General features: G+C 41.9%; 2 protein-coding genes and 1 pseudogene across 10 annotated transcripts in view; all 3 read left to right on the top strand.

The window, feature by feature from the left end:
• The window catches only part of bmal2 (basic helix-loop-helix ARNT like 2), a 47,414-nt gene extending 37,906 nt beyond the window's left edge, over positions 1-9,508 (top strand). Inside the window, exons 12-16 of one of the 2 annotated variants that reach the window (XM_084169041.1) lie at positions 125-192; positions 301-415; positions 4,116-4,206; positions 4,309-4,420; positions 4,613-9,508. In XM_084169041.1, coding sequence (XP_084025167.1) covers positions 125-192; positions 301-415; positions 4,116-4,206; positions 4,309-4,420; positions 4,613-4,770 — 544 coding nt within the window. In that variant the 3' untranslated portion in view covers positions 4,771-9,508. Of the gene's footprint in view, positions 1-121; positions 193-300; positions 416-4,115; positions 4,207-4,308; positions 4,421-4,612 lie in introns of both variants that reach the window. The other variant, XM_084169040.1, reaches the window with a different exon arrangement.
• Positions 5,327-14,602, top strand: LOC311134887 (guanylyl cyclase inhibitory protein-like; annotated as a pseudogene). Its single transcript has 6 exons — positions 5,327-5,385; positions 9,954-10,053; positions 13,065-13,179; positions 13,610-13,759; positions 14,112-14,217; positions 14,480-14,602. The product of its transcript is annotated as a guanylyl cyclase inhibitory protein-like (transcript).
• A 719-nt stretch (positions 14,603-15,321) lies between these two features.
• LOC311134960 (liprin-beta-1-like) overlaps positions 15,322-18,238 on the top strand; it is a 46,275-nt gene continuing 43,358 nt past the window's right edge. For 4 of the 7 annotated variants that reach the window (XM_084168739.1, XM_084168737.1, XM_084168736.1 and 1 more), the window contains exon 1: positions 15,392-15,478. The gene's annotated coding sequence lies outside the window, so the exon portion shown is untranslated. Of the gene's footprint in view, positions 15,479-18,238 lie in introns of all 7 variants that reach the window. The other 3 variants (XM_084168741.1, XM_084168740.1, XM_084168738.1) reach the window with 1 other exon arrangement.

Genomic DNA, 18,238 nt, shown 5'->3' with positions numbered 1-18,238 from the left:
TAGGATCGTCACTGATCTTTCTGTACTGTTGTAGGTTTGTGACACTGTAATTCAACCTTTTTTCTCAAACCTTTTTCCCAAAACGGTTCTTTCATGTGTCCACATTCTCTCATGTCTCCAGCAGTGACCACAGTCGAACAGACAGATCTGGGGACAAAGCAGAACAGTTGAGTAATTCCAAGGCTTCTGAAGGTCAGTTGAGGTGTCGACTTGAAAACGCTGACGATTTGGTGTTATATAAGCATTGAGGTCTATAGCTAAATTGACCTAACCTGTTGCTAATGAATGTTTTCCTTCTAGACGATGGCAATAAGTCTCTCCCCATCATCCTGGGGATCTCCAGTACTTCCAGTACCATGGTCTACGCGGGGAGTATCGGGACCCAGATCGCTAATGAGCTGCTGGACTACAACAGGTGGGGCGATGGCATGTGGTAGCCTATCAGTGTAGACAGACATGTGGCAGAGAAATGGGAGGGCAGAGATGTGTGTGTGTGTAAATAATCATTATCCATAAATATATATACATACAGTACCAGTCAAAGGTTTGGACACACCTACTCATTCAAGGGTTTTTCTTTATTTTTACTATTTTCTATATTCTACACAAAACTATGAAATAACACATATGGAAACCAAAAAAGTGTTAAACAAATCAAAATATATTGTATATTTTAGATTATTTAAAGTAGCCACCCTTTGCCTTGAGGACAGCTTTGCACACTCTTGGCATTCTCTCAACCAGCTTCACCTGGAATGCTTTTCTAACAGTCTTGAAGGAGTTCCCACATATGCTGAGCACTTGTTGGCTGCTTTTCCTTCACTCTGTGGTCAAACTCATCCCAATCCATCTCAATTGGGTTGAGGTCGGACGATTGTGGAGGCCAGGTCATCTGATGCAGCACTCCATCACTCTCCTTCTTGGTCAAATAGCCCTTACACAGCCTGGAGGTGTGTTGGGTGATTGTCCTGTTGAAAAACAAATGATAGTCCCACTAAGCACAAACCAGATGGGATGGCGTATCCTGCATAATGCTGTGGTAGCCATGCTGGTTAAGTGTGCCTTGAAACATCACAGACAGGGTCACCAGCAAAGCACCTCCACACCATCACACCTCCTCCTCCATGCTTCACGGTGGGAACCACACATGCGGAGATCATCCGTTCACCTACTCTGCGTCTCACAAAGACACGGAGGTTGGAACCAAAAATCTCACATTTGGACATATTTCCACCGGTCTAATGTCCATTGCTCTTGTTTCTTGGCCCAAGCAAGTCTCTTCTTCTTATTGGTGTCCTTTAGTAGTAGTTTCTTTGCAGCAATTCGACCATGAAGGCCTGATTCACACAGTCCCCTCTGAACAGTTGATGTTGAGATATGTCTGTGACTTGAACTCTGTGAAGCATTTATTTGGGCTGCAATCTGAGGTGCAGTTAACTCTAATGAACTTATCCTCTGCAGCAGAGGTAACTCTGGGTCTTCCTTTCCTGTGGCGGTCCTCATGAGAGCCAGTTTCATCATAGCGCTTAATGGTTTTTGCGATTGCACTTGAAGAAACGTTCAAAGTTCTTTATATTTTCCGTATTGACTGACCTTCACGTCTTAAAGTAATGATGAACTGTCGTTTCTCTTTGCTTATGTGAGCTGGGCTATCTTCTGTATACCACCCCTACCTTGTCACAACACAACTGATTTGGCTCAAATGCATGAAGAAGGAAAGAAATTCCACAAATTAACTTTTAACAAGGCACACCTGTTAATTGAAATGCGTTCCAGGTGACTACCTCATGAAGCTTGTTGAGAGAATGCCAAGAGTGTGCAAAGCTGTCAAGGCAAAGGGTGGCTACTTTGAAGAATCTCAAATATAAAATATATTTTGATTTGTTTAACACTTTTTTGGGTACTACATGATTCCATGTGTTATTTCATAGTTTCTACAATGTAGAAAATAGTAAAAAATAAAGAAACCCTTGAATGAGTAGGTGTGTTCAAACTTTTGACTGGTACTGTGTATATACACTGCTCAAAAAAATAAAGGGAACACTTAAACAACACAATGTAACTCCAAGTCAATCACACTTCTGTGAAATCAAACTGTCCACTTAGGAAGCAACACTGATTGACAATACATTTCACATGCTGTTGTGCAAATGGAATAGACAACAGGTGGAAATTATAGGCAATTAGCAAGACACCCCCAATAAAGGACTGCTTTTGCAGGTGGTGACCACAGACCACTTCTCAGTTCCTATGCTTCCTGGCTGATGTTTTGGTCACTTTTGAATACTGGCAGTGCTTTCACTCTAGTGGTAGCATGAGACGGAGTCTACAACCCACACAAGTGGCTCAGGTAGTTGCAGCTCATCCAGGATGGCACATCAATGCGAGCTGTGGCAAGAAGGATTGCTGTGTCTGTCAGCGTAGTGTCCAGAGCATGGAGGCGCTACCAGGAGACAGGCCAGTACATCAGGAGACGTGGAGGAGGCCGTAGGAGGGCAACAACCCAGCAGCAGGACTGCTACCTCCGCCTTTGTGCAAGGAGGAGCACTGCCAGAGCCCTGCAAAATGACCTCCAGCAGGCCACAAATGTGCATGTGTCTGCTCAAACGGTCAGAAACAGACTCCATGAGGGTGGTATGAGGGCCCGACGTCCACAGATGGGGGTTGTGCTTACAGCCCAACACCGTGCAGGATGTTTGGCATTTGCCAGAGAACACCAAGATTGGCAAATTCGCCACTGGCGCCCTGTGCTCTTCACAGATGAAAGCAGGTTCACACTGAGCACATGACAGACGTGACAGAGTCTGGAAACGCCGTGGAAAACGTTCTGCTGCCTGCAACATCCTCCAGCATGACCGGTTTGGCGGTGGGTCAGTCATGGTGTGGGGTGGCATTTCTTTGGGGGGCCGCACAGCCCTCCATGTGCTCGCCAGAGGTAGCCTGACTGCCATTAGGTACCGAGATGAGATCCTCAGACCCCTTGTGAGACCATATGATGGTGCGGTTGGCCCTGGGTTCCTCCTAATGCAAGACAATGCTACACCTCATGTGGCTGGAGTGTGTCAGCAGTTCCTGCAAGAGGAAGGCATTGATGCTATGGACTGGCCCGCCTGTTCCCCAGACCTGAATCCAATTGAGCACATCTGGGACATCATGTCTCGCTCCATCCACCAACGCCACGTTGCACCACAGACTGTCCAGGAGTTGGCGGATGCTGTAGTCCAGGTCTGGGAGGAGATCCCTCAGGAGACAATCTGCCACCTCATCAGGAGCATGCCCAGGCGTTGTAGGGAGGTCATACAGGCACGTGGAGGCCACACACACTACTGAGCCTCATTTTGACTTGTTTTAAGGACATTACATCATAGTTGGATCAGCCTGTAGTGTGGTTTTCCACTTTAATTTTGAGGGTGACTCCAAATCCAGACCTCCATGGGTTGATAAATTTGATTTCCATTGATAAATTTTGTGTGATTTTGTTGTCAGCACATTCAACTGTGTAAAGAAAAAAGTATTTCATGAGATTATTTCATTCATTCAGATCTAGGATGTGTTATTTTAGTGTTCCCTTTATTTCTTTGAGCAGTGTATATTATTCTTTATGGATAATGATGTCATTGGATGCCCATCAACTTGTGGATGAAGAATAGCAGCCTGTGAAGTTATAGCTATAGAACTGGGTCAGTGGGGGGCAACGTTCCAATAGAAATATTTGATGTACAACTGGTATGTCATTTGGGGAATCGTGTCAGCTCTACAAGACATTTCTATCTGCAACCTTCAGTGCATGGCACCCTCTTGACAAGATCCGGGTGTTGTGATTCCTGGTGAAACTTTTGAAACTGCAATAAGCTGTCAAAAACACTCCAGAGAAGTTGCAGGTATAAAAGGCGCACAAGTTTGGACCCTCGAGTGCCTAGAGATCAAAATATGTTGTTCTTTAATTTATATAATTATGAATTAGCTATGCTTGAATGTGAACAAGGATGTAGTTGGTACAGGTCACTGGATATATTCTGTTTGGCATTGTTGTCTCTGTACCAAAGCAGTAAACAAGTACAGAAATGCCTGAGGTGTGTGTGATTGTTGTCATCAGTTTGATCTGTCTGTTTTAGGATGAACTCATCCCCATCCAGCGGTAATGTCAGCCCCTTCACTGTGCTGAAGGACAAGTCTCCTCTGCAACTCACACTGTCCAGCAGCAACGTAAGTCTCCAGTGTGTGTGCGCAGTGTGTCAGCGTGAGCATGAGCGTGTGTGTGTTAATGTATGTATTGCTTTAGTAACTTTTTCCCCATGTCTCATTGAGGTGCCAAATGGAGAGGTGGCAGACCTGGAGATGCCAGGGAAGTCCAGTTCAGAGGAAGGAGAACAACAAGAACACAGAAGACCACAATTCCCTGCAGGAGAATCACTCATGGGTACAACACCACATCTAGCCCATTATAACCTTGACTAGTTTAGAATTTGTCCTTGTCCTTTGTGATACTGATATGAGAGTGTTTGGTGATGGTAATATTCTTGCTCTCTCTCTTTCTTCCCCTCTGTCTCTCACGCTTTCTCTGTCCCCTCTCTTTCGCTCTCTCTTTGCTTCACTGTCTCTACTCCCCCAGGGGAAACTTCCCAGCTGGATATGGAGAATATGATGGACCCCGGCCTGGGAGGCCTTAGTAATGATGAGGCAGCCATGGCAGTGATAATGAGCCTGCTGGAGACGGACGCCAACCTGGGCGAGGCTGTGGTCATGGACGAGATGAACTGGTCCCTCTGAACTGGTCCCTCTTTGGCGCAGCTCTACTGAAACTCGCCACATCTCACACACTGCACTGATCCCCCCCCCCGGCTCTCTGAAACACACTGCAGTTCTCTATAACTCGACCCGAACACAGCGTTTCCCTCAGTACAGTTTTCTCTATCACCAGGTATCAGCTCTCTTTTTAAAACAGATTTGTATTTATTTATTAGTTGTTGTTTAATTTTTTCCACATAAGCTGTGTAATCTTCAGGTGGCTGCTTTAAAAAAAGACAATGGGATCGATTGGCGATAAGGGACACCAGCTCGCCACCACTTTCATTAGGTGGAAGAGAAGAGTCTGAAGCTGTGCCTAAAAAGCCTTTAAGGCGGCCATTTTGACTGTTTTGACTTATCTGCTTTCCTCAGACCTACAGGTCACGTTCCCCTGCTCAGACGTTGCATGCATCTACCAATGATTGCTTGCCAAGTCATCGACTGTGTCATCGACTGACAGATTGCTATAACATATGATGTGGTTAGCTAATACGTAAAATACCTATCCAGGGATTGGAAGATCTGGCATGCGTCAGCAATGCCTGGGCAGAGGAACGCGCCCACAGTGTCTCCCAATCTCTGGAGTGGCCTTAGGAGGTGTGGCCTATTTGAGCAGCAGCCATTTTGTGTCCCCACGTGTCACATCCTGTAAGACTGGCTGAATCCCAACTCACTCCCTTCCCTTCGCCCCTTGACCCTCCATTTGCGCTTTTACGCGTGCCTCCGCCATATGCACAAATGTCCCAAAGCAGAGGGGGTGAAAATCATCATGGGTGTAGGGGCTAATTAGACACTACGATAGCCACTTCAGCCAAGCCAACAAGGCTGCAGGCGTTAGAGCGAAGTGCTATCCCGACATGCTCCACGATATGTTTGGAGTTTGCGGAAATAGTTTTATTTGAAGATACAAGTAGTTGAATATTGGAATGCATTTGGAAATACACTTGGAAAGTATTGGCATGTATTTGAAAATAACCAGTATTTATACAATTATTTAAAAACTACCATGCATTTGAACACAGGTCTGTTTGGTCCTAGGGTTATTTGAAATAATATATTTGGAAGTAACCATTTGAAAATACTTAGGCTCAAATAGTAGGCTATTTATATGAAATCATTTGAAAAATCTAATAGAAGTAGCTGATTCGGCACCACATTATTTGAAAATACTTAAATACATATGTATTTGAACACAGGTCTGGTTGACATTGAGAGTCATTGATAGTCCGCCATCAGAGTGTGTGGGTGGGTGCGTGCGTGCCACTCAGTCACGGCCTAACCACCAACTCTCTGGCACACAGCATTTGGACCGAAGTGTGAAGACCTGGTATGGTTAAATGCCACATCCACCCGCAATCTTGACACAGTCTTAAAAACAGAAATGGAGGTCATAAGGGAATAGACTTTAATAATAGAATTTAAGTTGAGATGTATCAAATACATTATATCAAAGTGTACAGTTTATAAATGATCTCTGAATCAGGGATCACTCAGGGAGCAACAGAACAGAAACCACCCCCTCCATTCCTCCATTTCATGTTTATTCAACCTTTTACACTTTTTTATCACTTGTAGCAGTGTTTATTTCTCAGGCTATATATCACACACCTATAGTATGTGGCAGTACAGACGTTGGTATTGTTGTAAAGTGATTCATATTTTTTTTTTTTTACAACGTTTCTTGGCTTTATGACGCCTGTGCTTTTGATTTAATTTCATGTTTCATAATGCACTTATAGACTACGGTCTTATACGGCTCGTTCAGGAGGTGCTACTTAAGAGGTAAACGGAGTAGTTTGTGGTGTGTGGATTCTTTAAGGGACTACTATGCAGAGTGAACATTCCAGAACATCAATATGTTCTGTATAAATCTCTCTCTCTCGCCTATTGGTAAAAACCAAGGTTTGTAGCAAATTATTTTACAATTGGTTAGTTCTGAACAGAACCATAATTATTTTCCGTTACGTTCCACTGTTCCGACCAGCAAAATAAAGTTCTGAACCAGTTCGAACCCCCATAAAATTACAGTTTATATCATTCCTTTCTGTACCTTTTTTAACATCTTTAGCTCGACATTTAAATTACTTGACTAATCAGTGTGGATAGAGCAGCTTGCTATGGAGTGGGCAAGCTGTAATAGTTGTTTACATGCATTGGACAGACAAGTTTAGGGCGCAAGATGTGACTGAAATTTTGTGGGTGGGGAGAGAGCGAGCGAGAGAGGGTGGAGGAGGCTTGGCTTGAAGCTCTGGGCATCTTGTTATGACATGCATTATCTGAATTAGGCCCACAGAATTATACCTATGGAGGAGCAGCTTCAATGAAGGAACGTTGAATGTTTTTGAACTTCCAAGAGTTGGCTTAACCTTAGACCAGAAGCTTGTGTGTGTGCAGAGCGTCACCAGAATTAAAATAAAAACAAGTTTTACCTTTTTGTAGTTAATAAATCCAATGAGAAACGTGATAAGTATAGTATCCTTAACTAGCAGTGTTAAAGTTGATCCATTCTTCTCAAATAAAAAAATTAATCTTCCTAATTTCGGAATCACACTTGTAATGTCAGTAGGCTAATAGCCTAGGCTTCGGAGTGGGAGAGATAGGTACCCTACAGACACTGGCAAAGATTTCCAGCTGGCAGGCAGACACTGGAATACATTTCTGAGTGACAGAGTGACTGGGAAAAAAATGGCCGGAACGTAAAATAACTAATTAACCAGTTCCCTTGCTTTGAAAATAACGGTTCTGTTCCGGAACAGTATAGATCACTTTTGTTCTGATTCTGTTCCTCTAAAATGTAATTTTTTTTGGTTTTGTTCCCCGAACAGGTTCCAACTCCTAGTCACAACCTAACCTGTCTGACAAACAAGTTTGCTCAGAGGTTATAAATTAATGGGCATGCTGCCAAAATGAGAATATGATATGAAGCATGATTGAGAATTTCAGTGGGTTGTCATCGAGCAATATGGATTCCATAGCCAATTACTTTTTTTGTGATCAAATTTGTTTTGCTATTGGTAATACAGGTACATATGGACAAAGAAACAAGTAACAAAAATAGCCAACTACTTTATTTGGAGTTGTCCATCTTACCATTGCACCACCAAACTATAAGAAGCATGCTTTTTAAATGTGGTGGCTTGAGGGCATGTCAGTAAGCCCATCACCTGCCATATATGATCACACTATGGTCTCACTGCTTGGTCTATGGTCAGTGCTTTGAATGAATAATGGTTTTGTGTCAGCCTTATGTGAGGTAAGACTGAAGAACCAAAGTCATGAAATGTCTGAAAATGATGCTATTTAAACTAAAATGCATGTGTGCATACTGCTGTTTTAGCCCATCCACCACGGTCGTCTCTTTTTAATGTCTGTTCTTCACGTTTTGTGCCAGTAATCTGTTCTGAGGGTGGGATGGATGGAGGTGTATTGTGAGTTCTGAAGAACACTGTCTCTGGACCTCCGCTTTTGCTTCAATACTGAGGGAGGAACCAATCCCACTAGGACCCCTACTGCCTGTCGGTGTCTAAAGTGCCTCATGCCATTTCTGCATGGATGAAAAACCTGTGCTTTTTGGATACCTGAGACGTATATTACAAACCCTCAGTCCCACCTTACCTCTCAACACATTAAATGGTAGGGCATTTCCCCTAGCGACTGTGTATTGGATCATGGGATTAATCGGAATTGTAAAACACGATTGGTGGCACGTCAAATCCAGCCAATCACAAGCCTGATCCCAGATGATGGCACGCACAGACAGTAGAGCCTTCAATGGCGGCGCAAGTGCTCCTTAACAAGCAAGCGAGCTGTGAAAGTATGTGCCATAGATACAGGCTGGTCCTAGAAAAGGAAAAAAGTTGTATGAATTTTGTTTTTAAGATTATTTTTTTCTTCTAATATCATTGTAATGTATTTGTGAATGCCCTGAATTGTGAGACCGTTCAAGTGTACGTTTGTACAGTAGGGCTACCGCCCACCCTATTGTCATTGTGTGGTGGCATTGAGTGAAAGTCGAGTACTGTTCTGTACTTTGGTTAGAGTCAACCTCAACTGCTCCTGTCCCAGTTTGAAATCCTAAACATTATCCAGGGTATAGTTAAATGTAGTTATTTTTTTGTTCCTTTTATGTCCTGCTTAGCTGATTCTATTGCATGCAGCTGCTTTTGTATCCTTTTATTGTTTTTTTAAAATACTTGTTTTTGTGTTTGTTGCCTTATAAGACAAACTAGGGTATGAGACAGACCGGTATGTGTGTAGGCCTGTGAATTAGTAACCATAAACCGTTATCTGTGGACTGATAAGGCTTCAGAAACTGTTTCCCAATTGATGCAGATGCCCTAGAATTTAGATATACCCCAAACCCATGTTTCGAGTGCTTGTGGCACAGGGATCCCACTTGGCCACTATTAGCCTTTTAGCCTATCCACACACAAGCACGGCCGTTTACCTGTGTGCTCTGAGAAGAGCTGTTTGTTAGCAGGGGAGGCTAGTCAGTGACACTCACATCTACAGCTTCAAAATCACCTGTCAGTTTTTTTAATATAGTGTAACTGTTAGTATATATGTTTTATTTGTTTGTTGTATTAGTGGGCTTAAGAAGCACTTAAAAGTTCATGGCATTATTGCTGCTACAACAGGTCTGGTTTATGGCAGAGAAGCTTTGTCTCACTAAGTTGTCTTGTGAAAAAAAGGTTATTCTTAATAAACATTAGTTTCCTTTCACTTCACAGTGGTGTTTCGGGTATACACACACACACACATGCGCACTTCATATTAAGTCAATGTTGTTGTTTCCTGTCTGTACAAATGTCCTCTTTCAATCCATAGCCTTACTGCGACACTTTCCCTGTAGAGGTGATAATGAGGTCACTCATGACTACAGCTGCTTTTTGGTAATTACGTTTAGATCAAACTCACCCCCTCCCTCTCCTCCTTTTTGCCCACCTACTAGGAGGATTACATTTCCCTAATTTTACAAATGTGATACCGCGCGGGTAAGCTGACATAAGGTTCCGTTTTCATAAAGCGTCTTAGAGTAGGAGTGCTGATCCAGGATCAGTTTTGCTTTTCAGATCATAATAAATAAGACTGGGGGAACCTGATCCTATGTCAGCGCTCCTACTCTAAGACACTTTGTGAAAACAGGTTGTGGTGTGTACATAAAGTCGGCACTGTGGCGGGTCCATTCTGTTGAGGCTGGGACAGGCTGCATCTACCCTGCAGGAGAGGAACTACCTATGTCACAGAGCTCGATGAGTGGTTTAGGTAAGAATTCTAGCTGTGTCATTTCAAAATATTCATCAATTTTTTTGTTAACCTCTTAAGGATCTGACCTTTTTCTTTCTTCAATTTTTGCCTAAAATGACATACCCAAATCTAACTGCCTGTAGCTCAGGACCTGACGCAAGTATATGCATATTCTTGATACCATTTGAAAGGAAACGCTTTGAAGTTTGTGGAAATGTGAAATTAATGTAGGAGCATATAACAGATTAGATCTGGTAAAAGATCATTAATTTTTTTGTTCCATCATCTTTGAAATGCAAGAGAAAGGCTGCAATATAATATTGTAGTTTAAGTGCAAAGTTTCAGGTTGATCCAGTGAAGCATTGCAATACGGACTATTTTGTATCAAGTCTGCCCAAATGTGCAGAATTGGTCAATTTATACATTTTCAAGTACATAACTATAGAGAACATACAAAAATGATATGGTAATACAAAATGTAAGTTTATACATGATGGATCATTAACTTATACACTAACTTTCACACGTCTAGATGGCCGGGCGGGGTGGGTGTGGAGCCAGAGACAGCACGGGTTCAAACTGTAGAACCGAGTTCCTACATTTGAATATAAAAATGAATTTTATCAAACAAAACTATGCTACATTTTATCTCTGGGACACTTAGGATGACAAATCAGAGCAAGATTACTGAATGTAAGTACATTATTTACCTTCAGAGGTGAATGTATCAAACCAGTTGCCGTGAAAAGTTATTTGTTGTTGTGCACTCTCCTCAAACAATAGCATGGTATTTTCTCACTGTAATAGCTACTGTAAATTGGACAGTGCAGTTAGATTAACAGGAATTTAAGCTTTCTGCCCATATAAGACATGTCTATGTCCTGGAAGGTTTGCTGTTACTTATAACAGTCGTGCTAATCACATTAGCGCACGTTAGCTCAACCATCCCGTATACGGGTCACCAATCCCGTAGAGGTTGAGTTCAACATAAAATGTGTGTTGTTCACAAATGATAGCAATCAGAAAGTGACCATAAAAACTAAAGACAAGAAAAGCAATCTACTGTATTACACATTGAACCTCTTAAGAAATCCATTGAACTTTTTTAGGACAAAAGTAGGATAAAAGTCTCTGAGACTGACAGGGAAAAGGTCAATTCTAAGCGTCTGTTAAAGTCTAGCTACCGTTGTTTGCCATTTTCTATCAATCTCTGGAACTCTGTCTTTGTGACATACAGTACAAATGTGTTTCAACCAAGAAACAGCCACTTTTTAAAGCAGTTTTAAAACCGTTACTCATAATACAGCTGAATCTACAGTGGGGAAAAAAAGTATTTAGTCAGCCACCAATTGTGCAAGTTCTCCCACATAAAAAGATGAGAGAGGCCTGTAATTTTCATCATAGGTACACGTCAACTATGACAGACAATTTGAGAAAAAAAAATCCAGAAAATCACTGTGTATGATTTTTTATGAATTTATTTGCAAATTATGGTGGAAAATAACTATTTGGTCACCTACAAACAAGGAAGATTTCTGGCTCTCATAGACCTGTAACTTCTTATTTAAGAGGCTCCTCTGTCTTCCACTCGTTACCTGTATTAATGGCACCTGTTTGAACTTGTTATCAGTATAAAAGACACCTGTCCACAACCTCAAACAGTCACACTTCAAACTCCACTTTGGCCAAGACCAAAGAACTGTCAAAGGACACCAGAAACAAAATTGTAGACCTGCACCAGGCTGGGAATGCTGAATCTGCAATAGGTAAGCAGCGTGGTTTGAAGAAATCAACTGTGGGAGCAATTATTAGAAAATGGAAGACATACAAGACCACTGATAATCTCCCTCGATCTGGGGCTCCACGCAAGATCTCACCCCGTGGGGTCAAAATGATCACAAGAACGGTGAGCAAAAATCACAGAACCACACGGGGGGACCTAGTGAATGACCTGCAGAGAGCTGGGACCAAAGTAACAAAGCCTACCATCAGTAACACACTATGCTGCCAGGGACTCAAATCCTGCAGTGCAAGATGTGTCCCCCTGCTTAAGCCAGTACATGTCCAGGCCCGTCTGAAGTTGACTAGAGTGCATTTGGATGATCCAGAAGAGGATTGGGAGAATGTCATATGGTCAGATGAAACCAAAATAGAACTTTTTGGTAAAAACTCAACTCGTCGTGTTTGGAGGACAAAGAATGCTGAGTTGCATCCAAAGAACACCATACCTACTGTGAAGCATGGGGTGGAAACATCATGCTTTGGGGCTGTTTTTCTGCAAAGGGACCAGGAGACTGATCCGTGTAAAGGAAAGAATGAATGGGGCCATGTATCGTGAGATTTTGAGTGAAAACCTCCTTCCATCAGCAAGGGCATTGACGATGAAACGTGGCTGGGTCTTTCAGCATGACAATGATCCCAAACACACCGCCCGGGCAACGAAGGAGTGGCTTCGTAATAAGCATTTCAAGGTCCTGGAGTGGCCTAGCCAGTCTCCAGATCTCAACCCCATAGAAAATCTTTGGAGGGAGTTGAAAGTCTGTGTTGCCCAGTGACAGCCCCAAAACATCACTGCTCTAGAGGAGATCTGCATGGAGGAATGGGCCAAAATACCAGCAACAGTGTGTGAAAACCTTGTGAAGACTTACAGAAAACTTTTGACCTGTGTCATTGCCAACAAAGGGTATATAACAAAGTATTGAGAAACTTTTGTTATTGACCAAATACTTATTTTCCACCATAATTTGCAAATAAAATCATAAAAAATCCTACAGTGTGATTTTCTGGATTTTTTTTCCTCATTTTGTCTGTCATAGTTGACGTGTACCTATGATGAAAATTACAGGCCTCTCTCATCTTTTTAAGTGGGAGAACTTTCACAATTGGTGGCTGACTAAATACTTTTTTTCCCCACTGTATATCCTTTTACGCTATTGATTGATTAGATATAATTTTATAGTTTAGAGGATTTAATATTTTCATTTCAAAATATTTCTCTGTTCTTTTCTTTGGTTGTCTATTTGTGATAGAAAGTTTATGAATGAGTGCCCCAGTGGACTGATCACTCTGCATGAGTTCCGGAGAAACTGTGGGCAATGAGTCAGCTACGCTGAGCAGATATTCAGCACCTTGGATAATAACAGGGTAGGCACCAAAAATGTACTTTTCTTATCTTCAAGTCTTTCTTTAAACACACTTTTAGTCTTTTCAGTCTTCTCAATACTTTTTCCAATGTTAGCCATCCTCAGAACAGACAGCTCTGTATTGCTGCACTGTTTTTGGCATAATTCTTTACAAAATACTTGCAATACTTTGCATTTTGTTGCTCTGCTACCTTTGTAGTATCACTAACTATTATATAACTAAATTGTACTAATATGTTGTCAGTACATACAAATAAAAAAAGTACTACAGGTAATTGCCTTGTAATTGCGTAGTAGTAGAATTAAGCCTTTTGTACACAAGTGGAATAGGGAACAGGCGTTACCACACAGATATAAGGGCAACTTAAGGTAAAGTGTTACTAGAATATTTAGTACTGTGTGAGAGACTGAGGTTATGGGGTTATGCACAGGATGGGGTTGTTGATTTACGGGAGTATGTGACAGCCATCAGTATGCTGATTGAAGGTACCCCAGTGGAGAAGCTATGCTGGTCCTTTAAACTCCACGATAAAGACAGAAATGGAGCCATATTGCGGGGAGAGATGCTGGAGATCATGGAGGTACGTCCTAACCATATAGATATTATATAATACGTTATATTTCATTGTCATCCCAAGGGGTAGGTGCAATGCTAGGACACATTATGAGGATGCAAATTGAACAATGTTACTGTTCTTTGCCTTGCTCAAACGTCCTTGCTCAAGATCAGATCACTTCTCAGAGGAATTCAATATCATTGAATCATTAGTGGAATTTGTGTGGGTGCTATGGGAGGATGGGAGCCTACTGGCGCTGTGTTGCAGTGGCGCTTGCCCCAGCTGCATTTGTAGCGGACGTTACTGTGCTTGTTATTCACTAGATGGTGCTAAATGTCCAATTTCACAACAAAGTATATGGTCTCTGATTACACAGGCTGTGTACAAGATGAGTGTGGCAGCCTTGTTCACCAAGCCAAACCCACTTACAGCTGAGGAGTGCACCAACAGAATATTTGTAAGATTGGATAAAGACAAAAATGGTAAGGATCGCACAGAAACCATTTCAAAACAAACGTAATCCTAATTTAAGGTTACAAAACCTACAGCATCCCAGTCACCTGGTTACCTATTGCTGCAGTCCCTCTTCCTCTATTGTAATCATCCAGCCCTGCCTTGAACTGTATTTTCTGGGATTTGTGATTGTAACTAAATATTGTGAGTGTACAGCCAATACAAGGCTGTAAACATAATTTGGATCATTCTATTGTATTCTATTTTATTCTATATCATTATTCTATTCAGCCATCAGCCTGGAGGAGTTCATCGAGGGGGCCCTGGATGATGAGTGGATCACGGAGATGCTGGAGTGTGACCCCAACACTGAATGTGGAAAGAACCCCCAAGGGCCACATCACGCTTGAGTAAAGACAGACAGAGAGGTGATGTGGATGGATCCTTCATTTCATTCTATCTTTGATGTCAGCTGATGAACTGAACTGAGACAATCTCTGGAATCTAGCTAGCTGTGCAATGTTTCAACAGTTTCCAAAGGCCAAGACTATAATCAGTGTTTGTATGTGTTACAGATCTTGAAAGCATTACTGTAGCCGACTTCCATTCCTGAACAAAATGGCATTCTATTAATAAGGACTAAGATGTTTTTTCAAAATTATTATTTTGTATTGCCTTCATATTTATTAGATTTGCGGTTGTATTCTGTCCTCACAAAAAAGCTAATGATTTAGTGTTTTCTAGCTGACATTTTTTCGCATTATGTAGTTTTACAGCGTCCTCTTGTATAACAACACTTATTTTGGTGTGTGAGACATAATGAAAGCCAAATAAAATATGTGGGAATGGGGATCTTTGTTATCCCCTCTATTTATGAGTGGAAAGAAGGGCAATATAAAGCAGGAAATTTGAAAAGTAATGATAAAATACATTTCACAGACCATTTCACTTAGGCTACTTGTGTGCCCCCTACAGACCATATGGGGTGGTCTTGCTTTTTCAAATTTGATTGGCAGGCACGTCCCAAACTCTGAAAAGATCCCAGAGAAGTTCCTCTTCCCAAACCAATCCAGTCGGGAGCGGGGCGGGATGTGTCTGCCTGCGATGACGTTTCCACTTTCCAACTTCCCATCATCCTATTTTCGACATGGCGTAGAGAAGAGGCAACGCAGCGGTCTGGCATTGTAGCGGAAAATACTGAAAAGTTGATAAAGTACAGGGGTTTCGTTATTTCAGTAGGTGGATATATAAACATTTGGAAGTTATAACTAGGATTCAAGCAAAGTTTTGGTAAGTTCGACATTTATGCAGTTGTTTTGTATCTATCTAATTCAGTCTCATTGAGTAGCGGCTGCTGTGATTGGGCAACAATGACAATGTTGACAGTCGTTGTAATGTTACTTTTATCCAACTCATTCTAATATTAGTACTTTTAATGGCATACTGTTGCAATATTAGTTTTGCACATTGAGTTCTTTGCAAGGGAACTTATTGACAGCATTTATTTTTCTTCCAGTGAATGAATGTAGCCTACGTACGTCAAATTAGTAAAAAAAAAGTGAAATGTTATAATTATTAAACCCTAACAGATACAATGTAGCCAGCAACGTGGCTTCTCACTTTAATCTACAGCAGGGGTTTTCAACCTTTTCTTGCCCAGGGACCCCCTCCCAGGCAAACAGGCCACCAAGGGACCCCCGTCATACGTTAACAAAAAAAATAATGTCACGCCTCGTCTTATCAGGTGAATGATAATGGCAAGTAGAAGGAATCAACTTTTTTTAATTATAGTTGATAGTTTTTTTAATTATTTTGACCTCCCCACATTATAATTGGAAGAGGAAGTGTAAACTCTATAACAGGGATCATCAACTAGATATAGCCGCGGGACGATTTTTTTCTTGAGCGGCTGGTCAGGGGGCCCAACCTGGTCTCAGAGCATTTCGTATTATTCTGTATCTAAATCTGAGACATTTAGTATAATATGTTGTTACATTTGGTATGGTGTGTATTAATTTGTGGATGTCATCACCCATTTCATATGCTACTAATTACAATTCGTATTATATTTTACGAATTTGCGAAACGTACAATATGCTACAAATCTGAAAAATGTATTATGTTACGAATTTGCTAAATGTATGATTTGTTACGAATTCTAGCTAAGTGGCTAATGTTAGCTAGTTGGACGTTCGCGTTATACGCCCACCCATCCACCCCGACCAACCACTGTACTTTTTTTTTATACCTTAAGTAACCATCTGTCTTATGTAACCATACCAAACGTAACATACACTACATGACCAAAAGTATGTGGACACTGCTCGTCGAACATCTCATTCCAAAATCAAGGGCATTAATATGGAGGTGGTCCCCCCTTTGCTGCTATAACAGCCTCCACCCTTCTGGGAAGGCTTCCCACTAGATGTTGGAACATTGCTGCGGGGACTTGCTTCCATTCAGCCACGAGCATTAGTGAGGTCGGGCACTGATGTTGGGCGATTAGGCCTGGCTCGCAGTCGGCGTTCCAATTCCTCCCAAAGGCGTTCGATGGGGTTGAGGTCAGGGCTCTGTGCAGGCCAGTCAAGTTCTTCCACACCGATCTTGACAAACCATTTCTGTATGGACCTCGCATTGTGCACGGGGGCATTGTCATGCTGAAACAGGAAAGGGCCTTCCCCAAACTGTTACCACAAAGTTGGAAGCACAGAATCGTCTAGAATGTCATTGTATGCTGTAGCGTTAAGATTTCCCTTCACTGGAACTAAGGGGCCTAGCCTAAACCATTAAAAACAGCCCCAGACCATTATTCCTCCTCCACCAAACTTTACAGTTGGCACTATGCATTCGGGCAGGTAGCGTTCTCCTGGCATCCGCCAAACCCAGATTCGTCCGTCGGACTGCCAGATGGTGGAGCGTGATTAATCACTCCAGAGAACACGTTTCCACTGCTCGAGAGTCCAATGGCGGCGAGCTTTACACCACTCCAGCTGATGCTTGGCAGTGCGCATGGTGATCCTTAGGCTTGTGTGCGGCTGCTCGGCCATGGAAAACCATTTCACGAAGCTCCCAACTAACAGTTATTTTGCTGACGTTGCTTCCAGAGGCAGTTTGGAACTCGGTAGTGAGTGTTGTAACCGAGGACTGACAAACTTTGTGCGCTACGCACTTCAGCACTCAGCGGTTCCGTTCTGTGAGCTTGTGTGGCCTACCAGTTCGAGGCTGAGCTGTTGTTGCTCCTAGACGTTTCCACTTCACAATAACAGCACTTACAGTTGACCGGGGCAGCTCTAGCAGGGCAGAAATTTTACAAACTGAGCTTTTCAGGAAGGCCATTCTACTGCCAATGTTTGTCTATGGAGATTGCATGTCTGTGTGCTCGATTTTATACACCTGTCAGCAACGGGTGTGGCTGAAATAGCCAAAACCACTTTTGTATATATAGTGTATCATACTAATTTGAGTTGGCCGATTTACATTTACTATGTTACGTCTAGTCTATGACACCAGGCTGGAGGGCCCAGAACATCAACATAATTACTGTAATAATTTGTAGACTGCACATTTTTTAAAGCTTTTTTTATTTATTTTTGACCACAAGAAGCCCAAACAGAAATAATATTTGACTAAAACATAATATTTTCAAACCTTGTTTTCATTTGGAAAGTATTCAGACCACTTTACTTTTTCCACATTTTCTTACATTACAGCCTTATTCTAAAATTGATTACATAATTTTTTCCCCTCATCAATCTACACACAATACCCCATAATGACAAAGTGAAAACAGGTTTTTAGAAATGTTTGCTAATAAAAACAAATGAAAGACATACCTTATTTACATAAGTATTCAGAGCCTTTGCTATGAGACGCAAAATTGAGCTCCGGTGCATCCTGTTTCCATTGATCATCCTTGAGATGTTTCTACAACTTGATTGGAGTCCACCTGTGGTAAATTCAATTCATTGGACATGATTTGGAAAGGCACATCTGTCAATATAAGGTCCCACAGTTGACAGTGCAGGTCAGAGGAAAAACCAAGCCATGAGG

Source organism: Coregonus lavaretus (genome assembly GCF_964263955.1).
Source record: "Coregonus lavaretus genome assembly, chromosome: 9".
Classification (NCBI taxonomy): domain Eukaryota; kingdom Metazoa; phylum Chordata; class Actinopteri; order Salmoniformes; family Salmonidae; genus Coregonus; species Coregonus lavaretus.
This window is presented reverse-complemented; position numbering and strand designations above follow the sequence as displayed.